This window comes from Ovis canadensis, chromosome 12 (genome assembly GCF_042477335.2).
Source record: "Ovis canadensis isolate MfBH-ARS-UI-01 breed Bighorn chromosome 12, ARS-UI_OviCan_v2, whole genome shotgun sequence".
Taxonomy (NCBI): domain Eukaryota; kingdom Metazoa; phylum Chordata; class Mammalia; order Artiodactyla; family Bovidae; genus Ovis; species Ovis canadensis.
Window position 1 is genome coordinate 15673205 of NC_091256.1, and position 23557 is coordinate 15696761.

The window sequence follows — 23557 nt, forward strand, 5'->3', positions numbered from 1 at the left end:
CACACCCTTGACCATGGGTCCTGTTCTTGGCCCAAGCTTACGAGTTCATTCTTTAAGTGATCGCAACAACAGTCATGGAAGGTTCCCTTGGATGCTGTGAGTAATCTACAAAGCAGATTCCTGTATTTATTATAACTCTATTTAATTCCCATCAGTGTTTTAACTGATGCCATATATTTATTTGTCAGACTGAAACCTCTATGAGAGCACCAAGGACGGTGCCCCCGTTTCTCTGTTTTCCCCCACAATCCTCGCGACTCTGTGGGGTTAGTGGATGGGAATGTTCAGGAAATGCTTAATAAATTGGATTTTTTAAAACCTGTCTTTGAATTGCTGAGGAACAATGAGGGATGCTGGGATATGGAATTGAGCCTAAGGGCATGGAAATCACGTGGTCACGACATCTGCAGGAATAGAGCACTGGGTGAGGTGAGAGCGCTGGTTGGACATGTAAATGAGGAAAGACAGAGCAGAAACGGTGCCCAGCACAAAGCAGATGCCCCCTTAGCGCTGCCTCTCGGTCCGCCCTTCCCGCCTGCTGCCGCCAGCCCCACCCCTCGGGTGCGCTTTCGGATCCCGCTCATCTCCCTTTGTCGCCCGCCTGGGGGGCCGGAGTCAAGCTGACATTGCAGCTGCTGTCCTCATGCCTGGACGCAGTCCCACCTGCGAGGGCACTCCCTGCTCATAAGGCAGGCACCTCGGTAGCCTCTGCTTTCTAGCACTGGGCCAGTGCGCTGTGAGGCTGAGTTGTGTGTCTGGGAAAGGCCTTCTTCTTAAAAGCAAGACTGGGCATTCTCTCGTCTCCAGCTCTTGCTGAACTTTGTCATTGATTTCAATCCAAAGATACAATGCCTGCCTAACTCTGCCCTCCTTCAGAACACTTAGGAGGTCGAATACATGTAGGATGTGGGCTATCTCTTCTTCCATGATGTCAGTGCTCTTGCAGAACAATGGGCCCTCCAGGAATCCCAGATCACTGTCCTTTCCCACCTGGCCATAAGCCACTCGGACTGGAACAGACTGTATTTCTGAAAGCAGACAGTTGTAATGGCTTTGGATAGGTCAAATAGACCACGGCTAAGATAGTACTAGGCTATAGAAGAAGGATAAATAGATAACAAAAGCTAGTCTATTTCTCAAAGAGAGAAAATGCTGGAGTCGGGGTACTTACGTGGATCAAGGGAGGAAGACCTAAAGAGGTTATCCACGTGAGTCACTAACAAGGATGGTTCTGAAAATTTACAACCCTTCATCACATCCAAATAAACTGCCATCACCATAGGACTCCAGACACACAGAAGATAACTAGTAAGTGCTAGCCCTAAGACTGGGGCAAAGAGGTTGCCAGGGGTATTTCATACCAAGGTCCCTTCCTAGCTCAGGGCTGAAGCGTGTCTTCACAGGGCAGTCCAGGTACCTTCTGCTGGTGGGGAACTCAAGCTTTCAAAGCAACAGCTATGCCTCCACTCCAGCCCAAGGCCATGTGGTCTAGAGCCAGGGGAGTAAGGACCCTGTGATCAAAAAGACTCTGCAAGACCACAGCCTGTCACATGGTTTGGAGAGGAGGCAGGTGGCAACAGGGCAAATGCTCTGCATTCCCAGAGGCCACGTGAAAACCACCGGGGGCTCAAAAGTGTGTAAGGAGAGCTGGAGGAGGGGAGACCGATCAGTGCTCGGGGCAAACAGGCAGGGACGAGACTTGAGGTGGGGAGGTAACGAGGCTTCTGAAACAGATGGAGTGGGTGTTGGGAACCAGCAGACAGACAAGACTCATTGACACCAAGGTCTGGGCCCAGGGGCACAGCTGGAGAGGTGAGTCAGGCAGGCAACATTGACGTAGTCATTGGAATCAGTGTCCTCCACCTGGGCAGCAGTTGGGTGGCAGAAGCTTACATATTCACAGTCGATCTTCAGAGATGGGACAGGGAGCCAGGGAATTTCAGGTACCTAGAAACAACCAAAGAAGCATCCCTGGGTTTGGGTAGGGTGACTATAGTATCCACAGTGGGCAATGGTGGGGTGGGGGTTGCTGTCCTCCAGAAGGCAAAACGCAGAGGTGGTTGAGCTCCATCAGGTGGCTCAGCCCTGGGGATTTTCAGGGTGGTGCCTCATGCTCTACATAACTAGAAAACACTTTGATCTAATACGGCAGGAAGTGTTTTAAATGGGGCTCAGACAAAAATCATGTGACTAAGCATGGGTCTGGAGGAGAACCATCCACCAGAGGAGTTTCCCCTCTGGATTAGATGATGTGATTTGTGGGATAAATATGCATCTTCTCAGGGAATTATTCAGAAGGAGGATGAATCATCCTCTGCACCTCCATAGGCCTTTCATTTCCTGGAGAGGCTGTGACGTGATGGGACAGTACATTCCAGGAAGGAGTGGGCGGTTGAAGGGGAGGAAGGTAGCAGGCTGTGTAGAGCTCCACTTCCCCGGAAAGAAACTTCAGGATCATCTGCCTTTGGGATGGATCAGTTCTCGGAGGGCAGGGCTATGCCATGACCCCAGCATGGCATAACTATTGTGACATCCACCCAGGAAGGCTGCAGCAGGGAGAGTCACATATTTTTGACACAACTACTGAGAACTAGAAATTCAGCCCCCTGAACAGAGCAGGCACTGAGTAAGCGCTCACTGAAAGGACCTGTTCCTTTCTGTACTTCACCAGAGAGGAATTGGGCAGCAGCTTTTGCTTCAAAAATGCATCTCCCACTGCCTGTTGTGGTTCGCCATTTGCGACTGATCTGGCTTAGCCATTTTAAAAAAGTCGCTCCCTGTGAAGGCTTAAAATACTCAAGTCATTTATCATAGGCACTTTGTTGTGAATTTGTTTCATCAAGATTTTTTTATCCCTGATAGCAGGAGTGTGACTTTCAAGCAGGGAGGAAGGGTAAAATTTAAGCAAGGTACAGGCACCTAGAGAGCATATTCAAAAGCAGAGACATTACTTTGCCAACAAAGGTCCGTCTAGTCAAGACTATGGTTTTTCCAGTGGTCATGTATGGATGTGAAAGTTGGACTGTGAAGAAAGCTGAGCGCTGAAGAATTGATGCTTTTGAACTGTGGTGTTGGAGAAGACTCCTGAGAGTCCCTTGGACTGCAAGGAGATCCAACCAGTCCATTCTGAAGATCAGCCCTGGGATTTCTTTGGAAGGACTGATGCTAAAGCTGAAACTCCAGTACTTTGGCCACCTCATGCGAAGAGTTGACTCATTGGAAAAGACTCTGATGCTGGGAGGGATTGGGGGCAGGAGGAGAAGGGGGCGACAGAGGATGAGATGGCTGGATGGCATCACTGACTCAATGGATGTGAGTTTGAGTGAACTCCGGGAGTTGGTGATGGACAGGGAGGCCTGGTGTGCTGCGATTCATGGGGTCGCAAGAGTCAGGCACGACTGAGTGACTGAACTGAACTGAACTGACAGGCCCACATGAGGCCATGTGTGGTCACAGAACAGTTTCAGAGAAAAGGGCTCAAATGGATATGAGTTTGAGCAAACTCCGGGAGATAGTGAAGGACAGGGAAGACTGACATGCTGCAGTCCATAGGGTCACAAAGAGTCAGATATGACTTAGCGACTGAACAACAAAGGGTAGAGTTGATGGGCACTGCTGGGCCTACCTACGCTACTGAGAACTCCTCCAGCAGGGCTCAGCAAGGGCAAGCTCCAGAAGCTGGGCCTGATGGGGACAGAGCTGTTGCCTGTTCCCAGGCATCACTCTCCCTCTTTTAAGCAAGGCGCACAGGGATAGTTTTCAGCGTTCCTTGAACACAGGTGTGACCATGTGATTAAACTGTGCCCAGTGTGAAACTTCAGGCTCCTGGTCTTAAAAAAGCAACATTCTCTTTCTCCCTCTCATGTGCTGGGATGCATACATGGTGCTAGTGATTGAGCATCAACACGGATGAGGCAAGACTCCAGGGGATGGTGGAGCAACAGTCAGAAGGCCTCTGAGGCCCCGGATGACCCCATGGCTCAGGCCACCTCCTCCTGGCTCCCTGTCTTCACTTTTGAGGAAAACAGGCTTCCATCTTGTGAGCCCTGGGGTTTAGCGTTTGCTGCAGCAGCTTAGCCTACACCCTAATTAAATCAGGGACATTTGCCACACTTAGTTTTCCTGGTTCTGGAAGCAATAATGTTTCTGCTACTGTGGATGCTTTAGAGAATAAAATGTTCTCTTCTTAATTGGGGAAGACAACGAAGGATGAATAGTTTAACATTTTTTCATACACCCGCCAGTGGCCATCAATAGAAAGACGAGAGAGAGAGAGAGAGAGAGAGAGAGAGAGAGAGAGAGAGAGAGAGAGAGAGAGAGAAAATGACTTCCCTACTCCACATCTAGATTTCAAGAGGAGTCTTTCTCACTCAAAGTGTTGAATCTTATCTGTACAGTCTATGGAATTCTCTAGGCCAGAATACTGGAGTGGGTAGCCTTTCCCTTCTCCAGGGGATCTTCCCAGCTGAGGGACTGAACCCAGGTCTTCCACATTGAAGGCAGATTCTTTACCAGCTGAGCCACCAGGGAAGTCCATCTGTGTCTCTGCTGCAGCTGCTAAGTCACTTCATTCATGTCCGACTCTATGCGACCCCATAGACGGCAGCCCACCAGGCTCCCCCGTCCCTGGGATTCTCTAGGCAAGAACACTGGAGTGGGTTGCCATTTCCATCTCCAATGCGTGAAAGTGAAAAGCAAAAGTGAAGTCGCTCAGTCATGTCCAACCCTCAGCGACCCCATGGACTGCAGCCTACCAGGCTCCTCCGTCCATGGGATTTTCCAGGCAAGAGTACTGGAGTGAGGTGCCATTGTCTTCTCCCTGCTGCTGCTGCTAAGTCGCTTCAGTCGTGTCCGACTCTGTGTGACCCCATAGACGGCAGCCCACCAGGCTCCCCCGTCCCTGGGATTCTCCAGGCAGGAGTACTGGAGTTGGGTGCCATTTCCTTCTCCCTCAGTTCAGTTCAGTTCAGTCGCTCAGTCGTGTCTGACTTTTTGCGACCCCATGAATCGCAGCACGCCAGGCCTCCCTGTCCATCACCAACTCCCTGCTGCTGCTGCTGCTAAGTCGCTTCAGTCGTGTCCGACTCTGTGCGACCCCAGAGACGGCAACCCACCAGGATCCCCCATCCCTGGGATTCCCCAGGCAAGAATACTGGAGTGGGCTGCCATTTCCTTCTCCAATGCATGAAAGTGAAAAGTGAAAGTGAGGTCACTCAGTCGTGTCACCAACTCCCTAGGCCAGGCTTAACTGCCTCCAGTAAACAACCTCCTCTCAGAGGGCTTACTAGAAAGTACTTCCTCAGATGAAACGGGTAACTTCTACCCTCTTAAGACCTACTGGAAACTGAATCTCTTACACAGGAAAGCCCTTCTCGTATTTGTACAGTCGACATCTAGCATCCTCTACTTAAGCTCTCATTTATCCCGTGAGAAATGCTTGGCCAGAAGCCAGGTAACTAAGTCTACCACAATTGTTGGGTAGCCGTCTACGGGCACCGTCCAAGGAGGAAATGGATACTCACTTCCCGAAGCAGGGACCCGCAGAGGCTGGGAAAGCCCGCGCCCTCCCACGAAGCCGAAGCTCCGCATACTGCGCGCGGGGCCACGCCCAGGTCTGGGGCCGCTCTTTCGAGCCGCAGCTGCCAATCAGAGGCGGGGCGGGGCTTACCCGCGGCGGGCGGGGCTTACCTGCGGCGGGGCGGAGGCTGCGGGAGCTCCGGGGCCTGGGGGCGGTGCCGACCCTCCACCTGAAGGAGACGGGGAGGGCGGCATGAGGGCGGGGCCCAGGGCCCAGCCCCGCCCCCCAGCTCTGCGGGAAGCCCCCGGGCGGTGGGCCCTGCCCGGCGGTCCGCCGCAGTCGTGGAGGCGCGGGTCTCCCGGCTCGCGCTCTGCGCCTCGCGGTTTCTGCGGCTCCAGCTCGCGCGCCGGCCCCGGCCCGGCCCCCTCCTCCCCCACCCCACCCCGCTCCAACTGCCCCCCACCCCACCCCGCTCCCACCCCCCCCCGCTGCCACCCCCCACCCCACCCCGCTGCCACCCCCCACCCCACCCCGCTGCCACCCCCACCCCACCCCGCTGCCACCCCCACCCCACCCCGCTGCCGCGCATAATGAAGTTTATGCTCCATTCACAAAATCTAGCTCTTCTATCAATGACTAGGAAACCGAGAAGGTCTTTTTGACATAAAGCATAAAGCAAAGGACAAATTCACTCAAATAAGCAATTCACTGCCTTTCTTTGAACCTCCATTTCTTTATCTAGAAAATGAAGCCGCAGTTTCTTTGGCTCCAGCTCGCGCGCCAGTCCCGCCCCCGCCTCCGCCTCGTCCCCCAGGACCCCCACCCCTCCAGTCCCGCCCCCCACCCCGCCTCGTCCCCCACAGCCCTCCCGACTCCTCCAGCTCCACCCCGCCCCAACCCCCCTCGCCCGCCCCCCCCTAGACCCGCCTCGCGCCCGCACAAGCCCACCTTCTCCCCCCCTGCCTGCCCGCACGCCCAGCCCTGCCCTCCTCCCTCCTGCCCGCAGGCTCACCAGCCGCGTCCACGCCGCGGGGCCGCCGCGGGCAGGCGCTGTAGATATTGCTCGGCGTGCGTGGCCGCCGGGACACGCGCGGCCGCTGAGACCGGGCCCGCTGGGAGGCGTCCACCGTGGGCATCCTCACGGCCAGTCGGCGGACCCGCCTGGAGAGAGCTTATCAACCAAGCCGCAGGGACAGAAAAAGGAAGGAGGGTGTCAGAGGCCCGCACTCGCCCAGTCTTACAGAAGACTGAAGACGGCCCCCTCCCCGCTGTTTGGGAGCGTCGGACCTGAGGGTGCTCCGCTCGCTCGGAAGTGGCTCGGAACCCTCCACTTCAAGTTCGGGCCGCGCTCCTCACCGTCCCCATGTCCAGACAGCCGAACCCCATCCCAAGTTCCCCCAAACTCAGTCTGCTCATCCAAAGGTCCTGAGTGTCCCTGGGGGATCAGAGGGAGTTGGGTGCTCTGGGCGCGCTGTCACTGGGCCCGACCCACTCACCTTTCCGTCTTCGAACGATCCTTTTCGCCAGCAGCCCCAGAAGCGCCAACAGTATGAGACCCAGGATGGTGGGGATCAGGACGAAGACACCTTGGTCTTCCATCCCAGACGCAGCACCCGGGTCCTGGTTGGAGCCTCTGAGCAGGGGAGGAGCGGGAAGAGGAAGGAGAGGTCAGGAACGGAGGGGGACTTAAGGCAGCACCCCAAGGGCCAGCTTTTGAAGGCGGTTCACAGGTTTGTCCCTTGGATAACAGAATTCTCACCCCACCCCCCCCCCTCCCCCAACCCCACCCCTGTCACAAAAGGGCCTGTCTATGGAGTCAGGAAACCTGGATTAAATTTCAAGTTTAGCTTTTTCCTGGCTGTGTGATCTTGAATCAGTTTCCTAACTTCTCTGAGCCTCATTTCCCATTAAATGGTTACAGTAAAACCTGTTTCACGGAACAGTTTAAAGATGAAATAAAAGAGGGGCTATAAAGACCTTAATATAGCTGACCCAAGCAGCAATCAACAAAGGTCAGTTCCACTTTCAGCTCTCTCCACCTCAGTTTCTTCACAAGATGACTGCAGATTTTAGATGAGTTAGTTTCTGATAACTATGGAAGAGAAGATGGTGCTCCCTTTGCCTAGAAGGTCTTCCCTCCATTTTCTCTACATGTTGAAATCTTACTTTCCTTATCCATTACATAAGTCCTCATTTTCTTCGCCAGTCGTGGTGAACTAGAATCAACTTTTTCTCTGTCAGCACTTCCTCAGTTCACACCAGTTACAACACTTTTCACAGTCAAGACTAGTATTAGTAAAATAACACCTAGATATCACACATTTTTAAACTTTTCTACATCTTCAGGACATAGCACAATGCCTGGCATGTAGTGGGGATTTAAAAACATGTTGGTTGAGTTAATTGAATTCTTCTCCACTAGTAGGCTGTTATGGTTTAATAGACTAGGAATCAGAAGTCCTGGTTCTGTTTGTAACCACTTTGCTCTCGTGGGCTCAATTTCCTAATTGTAAGACCCAAATGGTGTCAGAAATGCCTTTCTTTGCTCACGTTTGCCTTTGCTTGTGTGTGTGCCTAACTGCTCAGTTGAGTCTGACTCTTTGCAGCCCTACGGACTGTAGCCTACCAGGCACCTCTGTCCATGGGATTTTCCAGGCAAGAATACTGGAGTAGGTTCCCGTTTTCTCCTCCAGGGGATCTTCCTGACTCAGGAATAGAACCTGCATCTCCTGTCTCCTACATTGGCTGGCCAGTTCTTTACCACTGAACCACCTGGGAAGCCCCTTCTATTTGCTTTGGCAAAAAAATAATTCGCAGGTATTACTGGTTTCCTTTGGAATCTGTTCTAATGCTGCCTCCTAGTGGTCAATAGCAGCACTTTGCTGGGCTGCACCCCATCCATTAGTTGAGAGCTGGCCAACAGAAACGTAGTCAGAGCCGGATACGTAACTTAAAATTTCCTAGTAGCCACGTTGAAAAAGTAAAAGGAAACATGCAAAAGTAATTTTTAAATTATTTATGGTTTAGTAGCTAATTTTATATTCATTTAGTTCTTCCCTGTCAAAACAGGAGCAGTCTCTCAGAGCCATCTATGATAGCATGATTCTATGCTAGTTTAAAACTCAATCCAATTGTTGGGTTGTGGACAATTACCAGTGCCTATTACTTCTGGGTTACCTTGGTGGATTTCTGTTCTTTAGGGCTCTTATTGGATACCCCTTAGGAAATTTGTTTTAGATGAGTGTTCAGTCCTGTTCTGTCTATTCATAATAATTCTACATGGGATCCTCTCACCTGGCCAATTAAAAATACCTGCTCTGAGGCTGGCCATAGATTTAAGTTTTCTCTTAGGGTCATTTAAACTCAATCGGAGTGATGAGCTAAGTCTCAATAAAAAAATAACTTCTCATCTATTAAAAGAAAAACTCCTACAATTATGGGGAGGATCTACATGGCTAACACCAGGCTAACTTACACGCAGAGTACATCATGAGAAACGCTGGACTGGAAGAAGCACAAGCTGGAATCAAGATTGCCGGGAGAAATATCAATAACCTCAGATATGCAGATGACACCACCCTTATGGCAGAAAGTGAAGAGGAGCTAAAAAGCCTCTTGATGAAAGTGAAAGAGGAGAGTGAAAAAGTTGGCTTAAAGCTCAACATTCAGAAAGCGAAGATCATGGCATCCGGTCCCATCACTTCATGGGAAATAGATGGGGAAACAGTGGAAACAGTGTCAGACTTTATTTTGGGGGGGCTCCAAAATCACTGCAGATGGTGACTGCAGCCATGAAATTAAGAGACGCTTACGCCTTGGAAGAAAAGTTATGACCAACCTAGATAGCATATTCAAAAGCAGAGACATTACTTTGCCGACTAAAGTCCGTCTAGTCAAGGCTATGGTTTTCCTAGTGGTCATGTATGGATGTGAGAGTCGGACTGTGAAGAAGGCTGAGTGCCGAAGAATTGATGCTTTAGAACTGTGGTGTTGGAGAAGGCTCTTGAGAGTCCCTTGGACTGCAAGGAGATCCAACCAGTCCATTCTGAAGGAGATCAACCCTGGGATTTCTTTGGAAGGAATGATGCTAAAGCTGAAACTCCAGTCCTTTGGCCACCTCATGCGAAGAGTTGTCTCATTGGAAAAGACTCTGATGCTGGGAGGGATTGGGGGCAGGAGGAGAAGGGGACTACCGAGGATGAGATGGCTGGATGGCATCACTGACTCGATGGACGTGAGTTTGAGTGAACTCCGGGAGTTGGTGATGGACAGGGAGGCCTGGCGTGCTGCGATTCATGGGGTCGCAAAGAGTCGGACATGACTGAGTGACTGAACTGAACTGACTGATGGTCATTTAAGTTTAAAGTCTCCTCTATGTTGGGAATGGTTAAATCATACCAAAAATGATCACCTGGTAATTATGAGACAAGGCTGGGTGCTTTATGAACTATGCCTGTTATAACCTTTAGAGAAAGTGATTGGTATGGAACTCAGTAGATTTGTGGCACTAATTTATGGCCTTGACATCTACAGGGATGATACGAAGGTGTAGCCTGGTATTCCCATGAATTTAAGGTCATACATGTTAACAAATTACAAGTAACCCCAACCAGTCTACCATTGGTATGATCCCAATGGGTCAAAGATCTGTATTCTATTAGTATGACCATTTAGCAGTGTGTGTGTGTGTGTGTGTGTGTGTGTGTGTGCCTTCAATGGGGTTGGAGGATGTAATTGACCATATCTAAGTCTTGACAACTTTTATAAGCTTTAAATGATAGTAACCGGGCTACTAGCCTGTTGAATTCTGAGATCTCTATGATGAGAAAGGCAGTGCCACACAACTGCAAGACCCTTGACACCTTACAGCATCTCAGGGAGATATCTGTGCTCTAATTCAAACTGAATGCTGTATTTTTGAACCTGATAAATCCTTTAATGTAACACATTTGAACCACATGAAAAATCAGATTTCTGCTCTCAGTGACCCATTCCTTAGTCTTGACAATCTTAAAAAAAAAAAAAGAAACTGGTGTGGGAGGCTCATGGATAAAATATTTACTTTTAATTCCACTATGTTATTAACTATACCATTTGTATTTTGCTTGTTTCACAAGATTATTATTTGTTGTATTACCAAGTATATGACTGAGCCTTCAACGGAAATGGTGACTAGACTTGAAGCAGTGGATCAAATGTATAGTTTGATATATGATTAATGATTGTAATAATATAACTCTGGAAGGCAATGGCACCCCACTCCAGTACTCTTGCCTGGAAAATCCCATGGACGGAGGAGCCTGGTGGGCTGCGGTCCATGGGGTCGCTGAGGGTCGGACATGACTGAGCAACTTCACTTTCACTTTTCACTTTCATGTATTGGAGAAGGAAATGGCAACCCACTCCAGTATTCTTGCCTGGAGAATCCCAGGGACGGGGGAGCCTGGTGGGCTTCCGTCTATGGGGTTACACAGAGTCGGACACGACTGAAGTGACTTAGCAGCAGCAGCAGCGTCAAAACAGATTTGCATAAGTGTTGAATGACTGAAAGATCTTTGTCTCGTCTCTACAAGATCTCCTCCTGGAGCACTCATGTATGTACTTGTTAATAGGACTGATGAGTTAATGTTATAGCTATAACATTAGTATAGCTATAATAAATATATCTATGCTATATTTCACAGTGACTTCTAGAGACAAAGCCAAGAAGTGTCTCTGTTGGTAGACATTTTAGGGAGATTTCGGTGGATCTCCTAACTCTAGTCTCCTTTGACCAGCTTTAGCCCATCCTGGATGGTGAAGGCATCTTACCTCTGTCTGTGAAGCCTGGTTTGCTGGTTATAGCTGGCCGTCTGGAGCCTGAGAAGCCCCTTCTGAGCTGAGGTTTTTGAGGTTGTGATGGATGGCAGGAAGATGGTGGGCTCAGCAGTTGCTACCGAAGATGCCCTGGAAACTCGGGGGCGGTGGGTGACTGAGGGGTTGGGGGAAGCCTGGTGTGCTTGAGGAGACTCGGTCCTTTGAGCTGGTGTGGTTACTGCAGGACAGAGCAGGACAAAGTGACCTTCCATATCCACACTCTAGTCTCCTGTAGCCTTGGGTCAACCATTTCTTTCCTGAATACATTTCTTCCTTTTAGGTAGACTGCCTGTGTTCTTGCAATCCACATTGCCTGAAATGCCTTCTGAACAGGCCGTCTACACCTAGTCCCTTCTGTCTATATTTGCTTCAAACTCCATTTCCTACAGGAAGTCTTCCCTGACTTCCCAGGCAGAAGAGCTTTCCCTCCTCTTAACCATGGAGAAAACCTCGACTGTAGTTCAGTTCCCGCCCTGACTTGTATTATATCTATGTGTTTGTCTATTCTCCCCCATTCCACACCTGTCAGTCACAACCTTGGGTATATAATGAGCTCAGTGGCATTATCCCCCTCTCAAGGGCCAGCAGAGTCCTCTAGTGTAACCATATTCAATTAATGTGTCTGCCTCTCAGGGAACATGCGAGGATATGATGGAAACATTGTATGTCAAAATGCATTCAAGACAGAAAAGTGATAGAAGTGTTAAAGTATCATTAGTATAATTATTATTAATCTTATTGTCGCAAAATAGAGCTGTTAAATTACTGTATGCCATCAAATGGAAGATAACCACATGGGGAGCAGAAGACAAGAGGACTTCTGGCTGGGAACTGTCTGCCCAGTCTTGGTTTCCTAGTCATTCATAGAAGGGCTAGATTTTGTGAATGGAGCATAAACTTCATTGTGCGCGGCCCCACCTGGTGGTGATGTGTAAGTACTGCAACTAGTGCCAAGTGGCTGAGGGATGGGCTTGAAAGCCTTGGAATGCACATCTCAAGGAGGTTCCCTCTTCCAAGACAGGGAAATACACACGTGAGACTCAGCTCTGCTCTCCCAACCACTGCATGAACTGAACACATATCCCCTCATCCGCTTTCACAACAACATAGAATTTCCCCCACTTCCCCGGCCCTAGCTTCGGGGAACTGACCTTTGGACATGAATTCTAAAGAACTGGCATGTGGAGGCATCTGGAACCAAGGAGGCATGTGCATTTGTAGAAATCTATTAAACCATGCGGGAGGCTCAGGCATCGGCTCTTCTTCCCAGGATGGCTCGTAAACTACCAAAGGCAAGAGAAGTCCATTGGTGGTTCTCCAGCAACAGCCTGAGGCCCGGGGAGGGACTGCTGGTGTGAGTCGAGGCTGACTCAGCCAGGGTAGATGGCAATAAAGGGATGAGGACATGGTGCCCATGAGAGGAGCAGAAAAGTAACTGGGCTGGGGTCTTCCCTGGGGAAAAAATCCTCTTTCTCCCTAACGCAGTGGGCATTCTCTGCAAGATCAGAGTCCATTGGGAATGAGGACTGTGTATGTCTGAGGAAGTCAGTGGAGAAAGAAGGGAGAAAGGAGGGGATCTGGAGCAATAAGGAAAGGATCGTATAAAGCAACAAATTTGGCCATCAACTGTGGCTTGAAAAATGATTGTCTTTCCTTTATATTTATCCCTGATATTTCTGACGGGGCAGTTATGGGGCTGCTTATCTCCTTTTGCTTCCAGTTTCCTCCAGTCTCAGAGCCTCTCCTCAATTTCAAGCCCACCCCCCACTTGGCTTGTGACCCGGGAAAGGTGGGCACGGTACCACCCGGGGGCGCACCGATCCTGTCCTTTCTCATGGCTTGGATAGAAAATTTGGTGGATCATGAAGTTCAATGACTCTATGAGGTTACAGCGCCATGGATCCCAGTTTCCACTGGACTAGCTGGTATGGCAGCAGTGTTAGGGTGTGGGGGCCGCTGCGGCCCCATGCTTGTCCCCGCCTTCCCAAGGGGCAACGGTTCCTGGGGGTCCTGAGCCTCCATCGAGTGGGGCACCTACCGCTGTGAACAGTCAGGGTAATCTGCTGGGTCTTGCCTCGGTCTGTGTTCAGGCCCACCCCACAGGCATAGACCCCACTGTCATTCTTGGTCAGCGCTGTCATCTCCACCAGGAACAGATTCCTGTCCGGATACTGCTCCAGCGTGACTCGGTGCTTGAATTCCTCCCTGACAAATTTGCTGCTGGACACCACGGTGGTGCATCTTCCAGACTCGTCAATGGTCCGGCACAGATATATCCTCACGTACGTTTCAGGAAGTGGGCACTCAATGGTAATGGATCCTCCCAGCATTCCCTCCATCTTTACTTCTGGAAGGACCTTTGGGGCTCCGACTACTGCAGGGAGAGAGAGTTAGTGAGAGGAAGCCCCATCACCAGCCATGTCCCCAACACAGCCCTGTTTCCAACCTGGGCCCCAGTGCAGCCTCATACTCATCCCTGCATCCAGCTCCATCCCCATGAGCAGCCCTGTACCTCCCTCATGTCTAGCTCTAGCTGCACCCACAGCCTCTTTCCATCCTCAACCCTGTTAAGCTCCTTGGTCCAGCTCTATGTCCGTCCCAAGGCTCAGTCTCTCCCTAGCCCAAGCCTTCATGTAGCCCTCCGCCTTATCATCACACCTGAACCTCTATGGACCCAGACACCAACCTCCTGAGAATCTAGTCAAAACATCCACCCCACTCCAGGGGGGATGCCACGGTGAACCGCCCCCCACAACCAGCATGTGGCCCCTTAGTGATTTCAGTGTGCTGCCGGGAGGCGTGGTGAAATTTACGGCAACAGGTTTTCCTGTCTAGTTTTGTTTCACTTGGATCCATCCCACCAAAATAACTCTTTCACCTCCAGTTTTTTTTTTAATTCAATCATTAACAGGTATCTATTGAATCACGTTCATGTGACAAGCTAGCTGCCATTCCTCCCTCATAGAATGAGTCACTTATTTAGTGATACAAATCAATGGCCACTACAGCAAAGTGTAATAAATCCCATGGTGTGGATACACAGGGCTCCTTGGAAGCAGCAAGTGGAGTGCCTGATCCACGCTGCCACAGAGGGGAATTTGAGAAAGGCTTTCTGGGAGAAGGGCTATGTAAGCTGTGGCCTCAAGGATTGGGTATGGAGGGCTAAGAAAATGACGGTCATCCTCACCGAAGGAGGGAATACAGAGGGAAACAGGAGTGTGTTTGAGTGTGTGCACATCTTGTTTGTGCCTTGGGGCTGGTGTGGAGCAGGGAGGAGTGAAAGGTGTAGCTCCTGAGTCGCTGGCATCAATAAGCTTATGCAAGGTGGAGAGAAGGCGGGGCTAAGCTGGAGAAGAGGGTATGATTTTCAACTAAGTGGGTCCAACAAGGGTCCGTATGTTTCTGGGAAGATGATGCAGAGGATGGAGTATGTGTGTTGGGGTGAGGCCGGGGGGACTGGGGTGGAGGAGAAACCTTTCTAGACAGTGAGAATTGGCCCCATAAAGCCTAAGAGAGGAGAGGGGACACAGCATGTTCATGAGGAGGGGAAGGGTGTTCACAAGCTTCCCAAAATTCATCTGCAGAGCACACATTTAGAATCGCTCCGAGGAGTCAGGGGAAGAAGTGGGGCTGCAGGCTTTTAGATGCACTGAGGAGGACATTCTGGGGGGAGGGAAGGATGGGGATATCCGGAGAGAGGAGGAAACAACCGTGAGAGCATGGGACAGGGTGGAGGAGGCTAGAGAAGGGCTAGCAGGGGAGTGTTCGCAGGAGTTCGTTAGTATCTGGATGTGCAGCTGGTTAGCACAGCAGGGAGAAGCAGAGGGCACTGCCAGACATGTGTAAGCGGATGTGAAAGCCCTCATGCGAATCACCCACCTCTGCTTTAAACACCATGGAAACTGAGATGAGGGAGGCAGCCCCGTGACTGGAACATGCCAACAGAAGGGCGACCCGTTCAAAAGGCAAAGACCCAACCAAGGGGCTGGCGGAATGCCCCGTAGGTCCAGAGGGACCACACACACCTGTTTGCAAAGCCTGGCACCTGAGAGTGAGCATGCAAATGTTTTCAGATCAGCTCAGCCAGAAAAGAGCATGCGAGCTGCTTTCTCAGGGGTGAGGCGCTGTACAATGGGCAGAGGCAAGATAGAGCAGAGAGGGGTCACGACGCATGCAGACACCTCCAGTGGCCTCTCTCTATTCAGTGGGGTACTGCTGGTCACCCTCTGGCTTGCGCAGATCCTGTGTTACAGACTGTACATTTGTACTGCCCAAAACTCGTGTGTTGAAGCTCCTGTATTATAGAGTGGGGCCTTTGGAGGTAGGTAGGGTTAGATGAGGTTATGAGGCTGCAGCCCTCAAAATGAGATCAGTGTCTGTATTCTCTCTATTTACACAGGAGACCGCATGAACACAGATGGAGATAGTAGCCTTCTGCAAACCAGGAAGAGGGCCCTTGCAGAAACCAACACCCTGATCTAGGGCTTCTAGTTTCCTGAACTGTGAGAAATAAATATCTATTATGGAAGCCACACGATCTATGACACTTTGTAACAGCCACCAGCACTGACTGGGACATCCTTAGTGTGCAAACTTTGGATGGATGAAGCACAAGGAAAGCTGCTGGGTACGCTGAGCTCTGGTCCCAGGGAAGCATTAATGGGCAAGGTGAAAATGACCAGATTCTACTCTCCTTGGAGTTCATAATAGCTTCTAACCACAAGCAAACTTCCAAAATAGGAAAAAAAAGATAGATACAACCTCCAAGTTTAGAACTTAGGCACAGTGTATATAAGACTCCTGTGGGGGAACTTGCTAGGATGCAGATGACCTGGTCCTGCCCTTCAGCAAGGTGATTGTATCTGCTTTGAACGGGTGAGTATATCTGCTGATGAATCTGCATTTTTAGGTAAGCAACCCAGGTGCCCTTGAAGTTTTGCAATTTTAAGCCTTATGGTTACATTTCCAAATGATTCCAGGGAAGAAAGGGGGGAGTAGAAGTAGATACAAAGGAACCATCCTGTTTAATACTGATGTTTTAGAGAAGCTGTGATGTGTCCTTCATCTCTGAATTGGTGATTTGATTTTCAGTGGTGATGGTAGGGGAGAGGGATTTATGTGGTATAAAAAGTCACCCTCAACATGTAATTGGATATAAATATACATTTGAAATGGGCTTCCCGGGTAGCTCAGCTGGCAAAGAATCCAACTGCAATGCAGGAGACGCTGGTTCAATTCCTGGGTTGGGAAGATCCCCTGGAGAAGCGATAGGCTACCCACTCCAGTATTCTTGGGCTTCCCTGGAGGCTCAGCTGGTAATGAATCCACCTGCAATGGGGAAGACCTGAGTTCCATCCCTGGTTTGGGAAAATCCCCTGGAGGAGGGCATGGCAACCCACTCAACCCACTCCAGTATTCTTGCCTGGAGAATCCCCACGGACAGAGGAGCCTGGCAGGCTACAGTCCATGGGGTCGCAAAGAGTCAGACATGTCTGAGCGATTAAGTACAGCACAGCATATGTTTGGAACATGGAAAAAAATCTTGTTTTTTAATACAAAATAAGGTTTAGGCCCCAAAGCCTTGGCTGTGGCTGTGCTCTGGGAATAGCCTGGATTCTGCAGGGTGGTGATTTTCTAGGCAGGAGAAGTGATGAGGACCCTATCGACTCCAGTCACAGCAGGATCTCTGGAAGAAGGAAGCTGACCTGAGAGCTTTATGTTTATCAGATGGAGCAGGGCTCTTAAAAAAATAAAAAAGATGAGAAACATCCCAAGTGGCTTCCCACTTCTGCACACTCTGACTTGTGTGTGTCCAGGCCTGCTGTCTGCCTTGGTCCTGTTGCTGTGAATGGAGTATCTGTCTTCTCTCAAAAGCCAGTCCTTTGCCCTGGATCCTGAGTCCATCCCATCACCTCCTACAGAACCTCTCTCCTGCAATCACCCCCTCTCTCTGCCTGCCTCGGTGGTTCCTCTCTTCCAGCATTAACACGGCTCACACACATGCCCTGATGATGCCCGCAGTGGAAGACCCCTTGTAGACATCCCCCTCCCCGCCAGCTGCAACCACCCGTCTCCCGTTCTCCTTCTCAAAACCACTGGATCCAATCCCACGTCTCCTAATTCCTTTTCCACCTACGTCTGTCAGAATTTTGTCTCCAATATTCCATTGATACTGCTCCAATCAAGGTCACCAAAACTTTCCTTATTGCCACATCGGTCACTTGTTTGCCTTCTGGTTTTTTTTTCTCATCCTCTTGGCAGGGTTTGGTGGGATAGAGCCTTCCTGCCTGGAAATGCTTTCTTAGCTTCCCTGACGTCACTCTCTCAATGGCTGTTCTTTGCCATCTCCTTACTTCTCCTTATCTGTTCACTTCCTTCTCCTCCTCACTTACTTCTTTGCCTCCTTCCTTATGTACGGCTCCTTCTCTACCAGTTTTGGGCCACCCCAGGGCCTGGCACTGGGCTTGTTCTCCTCTCTGTCCCCCTGGGTCTCCCTGCAAGAGCCCATGGGCTCCCATGCCTTTTAGTGCCAACTCTGTCTAGATCTCATCACTGCGTGGATCTCCAGCCTTGTCTGTACCTCTGAGCTCCAGACTTGCCTTTTGGATCCCTCCACTTGGACTTCACTCAAACGTCTAAGATATATTTCACACTTACAATGGTAAAAGGGGGAAAAAAAACCCACCCTCTTGATTCCTCCTCCAAAACCTGTTCCTGTACAAGCTCTTCCTATCTCCGAAAAAATCGTCAACATCCATCCAAGTGCTGAAGCCCCAGAGTCATTCTCATATTAAAGAATTAAGGTAAGTTTTAGGTGTGTGTTTGTGTACTATGTCACAGCATCAAGTGTGTGCATTCTTACTATTACAGGTCAAGGTAAAAACAGCTTGAAAGCCTACATCCTATCCTACTGTGTTGCTTTACTGTGGACCTCCACCTGGGGCCCCAAGTGATGTGGCCTGTAGTTTGTGCCTCATGTGATGGGTTCTGGGACTAGGGCCACCCCTAAATTTGCAGGACCTGGGGCAGGAATACAAATAAGGCCTAAATATCATAGTCTGAATAGTTTAAAGTTAATCACCAAGCTAGTAAACTGTTGTTGTTGTTAAGTTGTTCAATCGTGTCTGACTGTTTGCAACCCCATGGACTGTTGCCCGCCAGGCTCCTCTGTCCCTGGGACTCTCCAACATCTTGACAAATTTATGCCCTCCTTGGATGTCCATTCTCACACATGCTGTGCAGGGGAAAATGGCCTCAAGTTTTCTGCCTCCAGCTTCTGGCCCCTCTCCCTTCAGTTCTCATCCCTAGCTCCTGCCCACTCCACAACAGTCCTAGAATATACTTGGTGAATGACCCAGCTTGCATGTATAAACCCCATCTCCTTCCCAAACATCCACCTGTAGCCATTTTACAGGCCAAGACATAAGTCTAGGATAGAAGACCCAGGGTAGTGTTGCAGAGTCGTCAACGGTGGATTAAGAGTCATTTGGACAGGGAATTTGAGGTCTAGCAGAGGCGGTGTGGATGTGGGCTTGGGGTAAGCATGTCCTTTCGGGTCTTGAACTCCTCACCCCATGGGGACTGGCACCAGTGGAGAAGGACAAAGCCCAGAGTAAGGGCCCTTCTGGCTAGAAGAGTCATATTTCTCTGGATAGACTGCTGCACTGCAATTCGGGTGCCCTTCACTTCCAGACATCTCCCACATCCACCCAAACCCTCTTCCCTCTCAGGCCTAAGTTTGGTTAACCATCCACTGTGCTCACCCATGTCCTACTACCTGTCACAGAGTCTATTTCATTAAAACTTCATTCCTTTGGGCTTTCAGAGACTTCCAACATTTGACTCAAACATTTGCCTTTCTTCAAAACTCCAGCCATCACAAAGAAAGCAAGTATGAATAGACAACTACTCTGACCCCCAAGAAAATTACCACCCATCAATCAAATATTGAGGTTCCAAAGGAGGGGCTCTGGAAAGTGTAGAGAAGGAGGTGGAGGTTGAGATGGGCTCGAAGGGCTGCATCAGTGGTGGAGGTGAGGGGAAGGGTGTTCCTGGCAGAAGGAACAGCAGGAGCAAGGCCGTGGTGGCAGGGAAGTCCAGCACACGTTCAGGGAAGTCCAGGACACGTGTGCTGGCTGGAGGTTAGGAAAGTCCTGGGGAGAATGATAAGCTCAGCGTGTAAAAGCGGAGGCCAAGGAAGGAGTTGGTATTTCAGGAGTTTGGTTCAGTTGGTAGTAGGAGGCATGGAAGGTTTTTGGGAAGGATGATGTTGAGCTCAGAGGCAAGAAGAAGTGAGGTGGATGTGGAGCCACAGGCTGTCAGCTTGCGGAAAATAGGGAGGTAGTTAAAAGCTGCTCCTGTGTTCCTTTTCACTCCTCTGTTCTGTCTCTAGCAGAGGCTGCCATTTCTTCCTATCCTGGTAAGTGTGAACCTAGAAACTACATGAATTGGCCATCAGTTGGGTCAAAGTCTGGTTGGGGGTTAATGGGGAGAGGCGCGTAAAAAGCTATTTTGGCATTTTGCAGCTGATATCACAGATAGTGAAGACAGAGGAGCTGATTTAGGTGATGACCAGTGAGAAATACGAGGTTTGGTGTCAGGCCGGTTGTATTTTTGATCTTGATGAGGTGTGCAAGTGGGGGTGCCCGAGAGATGGCTGTAAATCAAGGTATGAAACTCTGGAAATGAATTGAAAGTGTTTGTTAGCCACTCAGTCGTGTCCGACTCTTTGTGACCCCATGGACTGCAGCCCATCAGGCTTCTCTGTCCACGGGATTCTCCAGGTGAGAACACTGGAGTGAGCTGCCATTTCCTTCTCCAGGGGATCTTCCTGACCCAGGGATGGAACTTGGATCTCCCGTATTGCAGGCAGATTCTTTACCGTTTGGGCTACCCGGGGAAGCAGACCTACCAAATGGGCCAGGGAGTCTTTGATGGGAACTTTGAAAATTCAGGAGAGAAGAGAACCAAAGAAAGAAAGGAGAGGTGAGAAGAGAGAATGCTGGAGGCTTTTAACGGCCAGATTAACAGGCTGACACCTGGGAGAGGGGACACCTTCCGCCTTGAGAGTCAACACCTTAGCGGGCAAGGAGGCAAGCTGCAAAATGCCAAAATAGCTTTTTACCCACCTCTCCCCATTAACCCACCCTTATCCTGCCCCAGGTACTGGTTTACAACTAAATTCATCTAGACGCTTCCGAGCCAGAGATACCCAGCTACTCCCCTACACATGACCAATTCAGTCCTCGAACGGCGTCCAAGGTGTTTCTCCAGAGCACTTACCTGGAAGGAAGTAAAGCGCCCAAAGCCACAGGTCCATGGCTCCTTCCAGAGCAAGGTCCCATCCAAGGGCCCCCGAAGAGGGGGACAGAAGCCCGCTGCTCACCCAGGTGCCGCCCTGTGCCGTCTGATGCTCAAAAGAGATTTCTGGGCCCCCACGAGGAGTGGGGCTTGGAAATGAGGAAATGACAACCTATCTTGTTTGCTTACCAGTTTTAGACGGAAAAAGAAGATACCAGCAAACCGCAGAGGAAGTCAGGAACTGAGAAAACATGCTATGTTGGGTGAGAATGGGTCCCCAGGGTTCAAAGTGCCTCGAGGCAGCTTCTATTAATAAAGACTGCTAGAAACAAACAGGTCTCATATTTCTATGCCTTGGAGGGTCCTCCTATGCTTTGTGGGGTTTATGTGAGCCAGAGTTATTTGCTTTATGCCTGTCTTCAGCATGAAAGAGACTTCTTGCCAATTTTCTCCCTCTGAGGACAGCTGTAGGGACAGAAGCCTGGGTCTGAAGTCAGAAGGTGCTGGTTGTAGCCCTTGAACACATTTGATAAATGCTTTGGGAGACCTGTCCCCCCGATGGCTCAGACGGTAAAGCGTCTCCCTGCAGTGCAGGAGACCTGGGTTTGATCCCTGGGTTGGGAAGATCCCCTGGAGAAGGAAATGGCAACCCACTCCAGTATTCTTGCCTGGAAAATTCCATGGACTGAGGAGCTTGGTAGGCTATAGTCCATGGGGTCACAGAGAGTCGGACATGACTGAGTGACTTCACTTCACTTTAGGAGACCTGGTGGCTCAGAAGGTAAAGCCTGCAATGTGGGAGACCTGGGTTCGATCCCTGGGTCGGGAAGATCCCCTGGAGAAGGAAATGACAACCCACTCCAGTACTCTTGCCTGGAAAAATCCATGGATGGAGGAGCCTGGTAGGCTACAGTCCACAGGGTCACAAAGAGTCAGACAAGAATGAGCAACTTCGCTTTCTTACACTTTTCTTTCTTTCTTTTGGGAGACCTACTATAGAGGAATATTAAATGTGGATTTTGAGCAACTCACTGCCTTCCTTTGAGCCTCCATTTCTTTATCTAGAAAGTGAAGGTGGGGCTGGATGACCCCTGGCTTGCTCTCCTGCAGACAGGTCACGCAGCGAGCCCGCCTAGTGTCAGAGCTGCCTGGCAGAGCAGTCCCTCAGGACCCGGATGCACCGAGGTTGCGCCCAGGGGTCCAGGTGCTCAGGCTGTCAGCTGCGAGGCATTCTGGGAGGAACTTCGGGCTCCAGTCAGAAGCCTGGGCTGTCAGAAGCTCCAGTCAGAAGGTCCTGGCTTGGGGCTTCCTAGCCTGGGCCCCGGTCCTGTTGTGGATGAAGTGGGGGTGGTGCCCAGCTTCCCCTCTTCCCCGGAGTCCCTGAGGCCCTGCAGAAGCCATGGCCGTGCGGGTGTCTTTAGAGCCCCTCATGCGAGACCTGGAAGGGCTCTGGTCAGAGGGTTCCTTGGCTTCATCCCTGGAGGCTGTCCGTAGCTCAGTTCCCAGGGTCCCCACCTCCAGGTGTGGCGACCTCCTGGGCCCCCAGGGGACTCAGATTGTCCCCAAGCCTTTCTGGGAGGTTCCTCCAGACCCCCCCGGCCCCCACACCTCAGGTCTGTCACAGGCTCATCAGAACACAAACAACAGCGTCCGCAGTGGAAGTGGAGTGTGAGACTCGCAACAGGTGCAAAGGAAGTGTGGGCGGCAGGGTTCTGTGCCCCTGCATCCCCGGGCAGCTGCTCGTGTGATTTCCTCCAACCACCCTTGACCAAACTGTGGAGGGCAGCCGCGAGGCTCGGGTTAGAGCGGGAGATTGTCCAGGCCGTCCTGTCAGCCTCCCTCCTTGGAGGCCTCCTCCCAACCACGTGGCTGCTGCACAGCTCGGCTCGGCCCTGTGCTGGGCTCGAGGCCTGGGACAGCTTGGAGGGAGAGAATAAGTGAATGAATGAAGTGCGTGTGGGAGACTGTGGGCGTGGCCCTGAGGCGGGTGACGCATGCGCATGAGCGGTGTGAGACGGGGATATGTGCCTGGGTGGCAGCAAAGAGTGATACGGGAGTGTTTACGTGTGATGCTAGTGTGTGCATGTGTGTGTGTGATGTGTGGTTGTGAATGTGTGGTGTGTAGTTGTGAGTGTGTGTTGTGTTGTATGTGGTATGTGATTATGTGTGGTGTGTGGTTGTGAATGTGTGAGTGGGTGGTATGTGGTTGTGTGGGATATGCAATTATGTGTGGTGTATGGTTGTGTGAGTGTGTGGCATGTAGTTGTGTGTGGTTGTATGTGGTATGTAGTTGTGTGTGGTATGTGATTATGTTTGGTGTATGGTTGTGAGTGTGACTGTGTAGTATATGGTTGTGTGTGGTATGTGTGTATGTATGTGTGGTTGTGAGTGTGAAAGTGAGTAGTGTGTGGTTGTAAGTTTGTGGTTGTGAATGTGTGTGTGTGGTTGTGTGTGGTATGTGATTGTGTGTGATGTGTGGTTGTGAGTGAGTGGCTCTGAGTGTTTGCATGTGTGGTATGTGGTTGTGTGTGGTTTGTGATTGTTTGTGGTGTGTGGTTGTGGCTGTGTGTGAGTGTGTGGTTGTGTGTATGTGTGGTTGTGAGTGTGAAAGTGAGCAGTGTGGGGTTGTGAATGTGTGAGTGTGTGGTTGTGTGTGGTATGTGATTGTGTATGGTATATGGTTGTGAGTATGTGACTGTGAATGTGTGAGTGTGTGGTTGTGTATGGTATGTGGTTGTGTGTGGTGTATGGTTGTGAGTGTGACTGTGTAGTATATAGTTGTGTGTGGTATGTGTGTATGCATCTGTGGTTGTGAGTGTATGGTTGTGAGTGTGAGTGTGTAGTATATGGCTTTGTGTGGTGTGTGTATGTGTGTGGTTGTGA

At 50.4% G+C, this 23557-nt stretch overlaps 1 protein-coding gene across 2 annotated transcripts; it reads right to left on the bottom strand.

Annotated features, from left to right (window-relative positions):
* Window positions 1-125: 125 nt before the first annotated feature.
* FCMR (Fc mu receptor) lies at window positions 126-20876 on the bottom strand. Of its 2 annotated transcripts, XM_069544525.1 has the most exons (8): window positions 20657-20876; window positions 13413-13748; window positions 12526-12657; window positions 11330-11552; window positions 7015-7151; window positions 6531-6689; window positions 5689-5747; window positions 126-1947 (listed from the first exon to the last, which is right to left on the bottom strand). In XM_069544525.1, exons 1-8 carry the CDS (start codon window positions 20691-20693, stop codon window positions 1771-1773), a joined length of 1260 nt encoding a protein of 419 aa, XP_069400626.1. In that variant the 5' UTR covers window positions 20694-20876; the 3' UTR covers window positions 126-1770. The 2 variants fall into 2 exon arrangements, with proteins under 2 accessions (XP_069400626.1, XP_069400628.1); XM_069544527.1 differs by lacking the exon at window positions 12526-12657 and having other exon boundaries at window positions 20657-20874.
* Between the last annotated feature and the right edge of the window lie 2681 nt (window positions 20877-23557).

Bases quoted from the DNA above. Each gene is read 5' to 3' on its own strand.
- FCMR (XM_069544525.1), bottom strand. From the start codon at position 20,693: ATGGACCTGTGGCTTTGGGCGCTTTACTTCCTTCCAG. The intron at 7,152-11,329 runs GTAAGATGCCTT...TCCCCTGCTCAG, and splicing joins ACCAGGCTTCACAGACAGAG to AGGCTCCAACCAGGACCCGG. The intron at 5,748-6,530 runs GTGAGCCTGCGG...CGTCTCCTTCAG, and splicing joins CCGCGGCGTGGACGCGGCTG to GTGGAGGGTCGGCACCGCCC.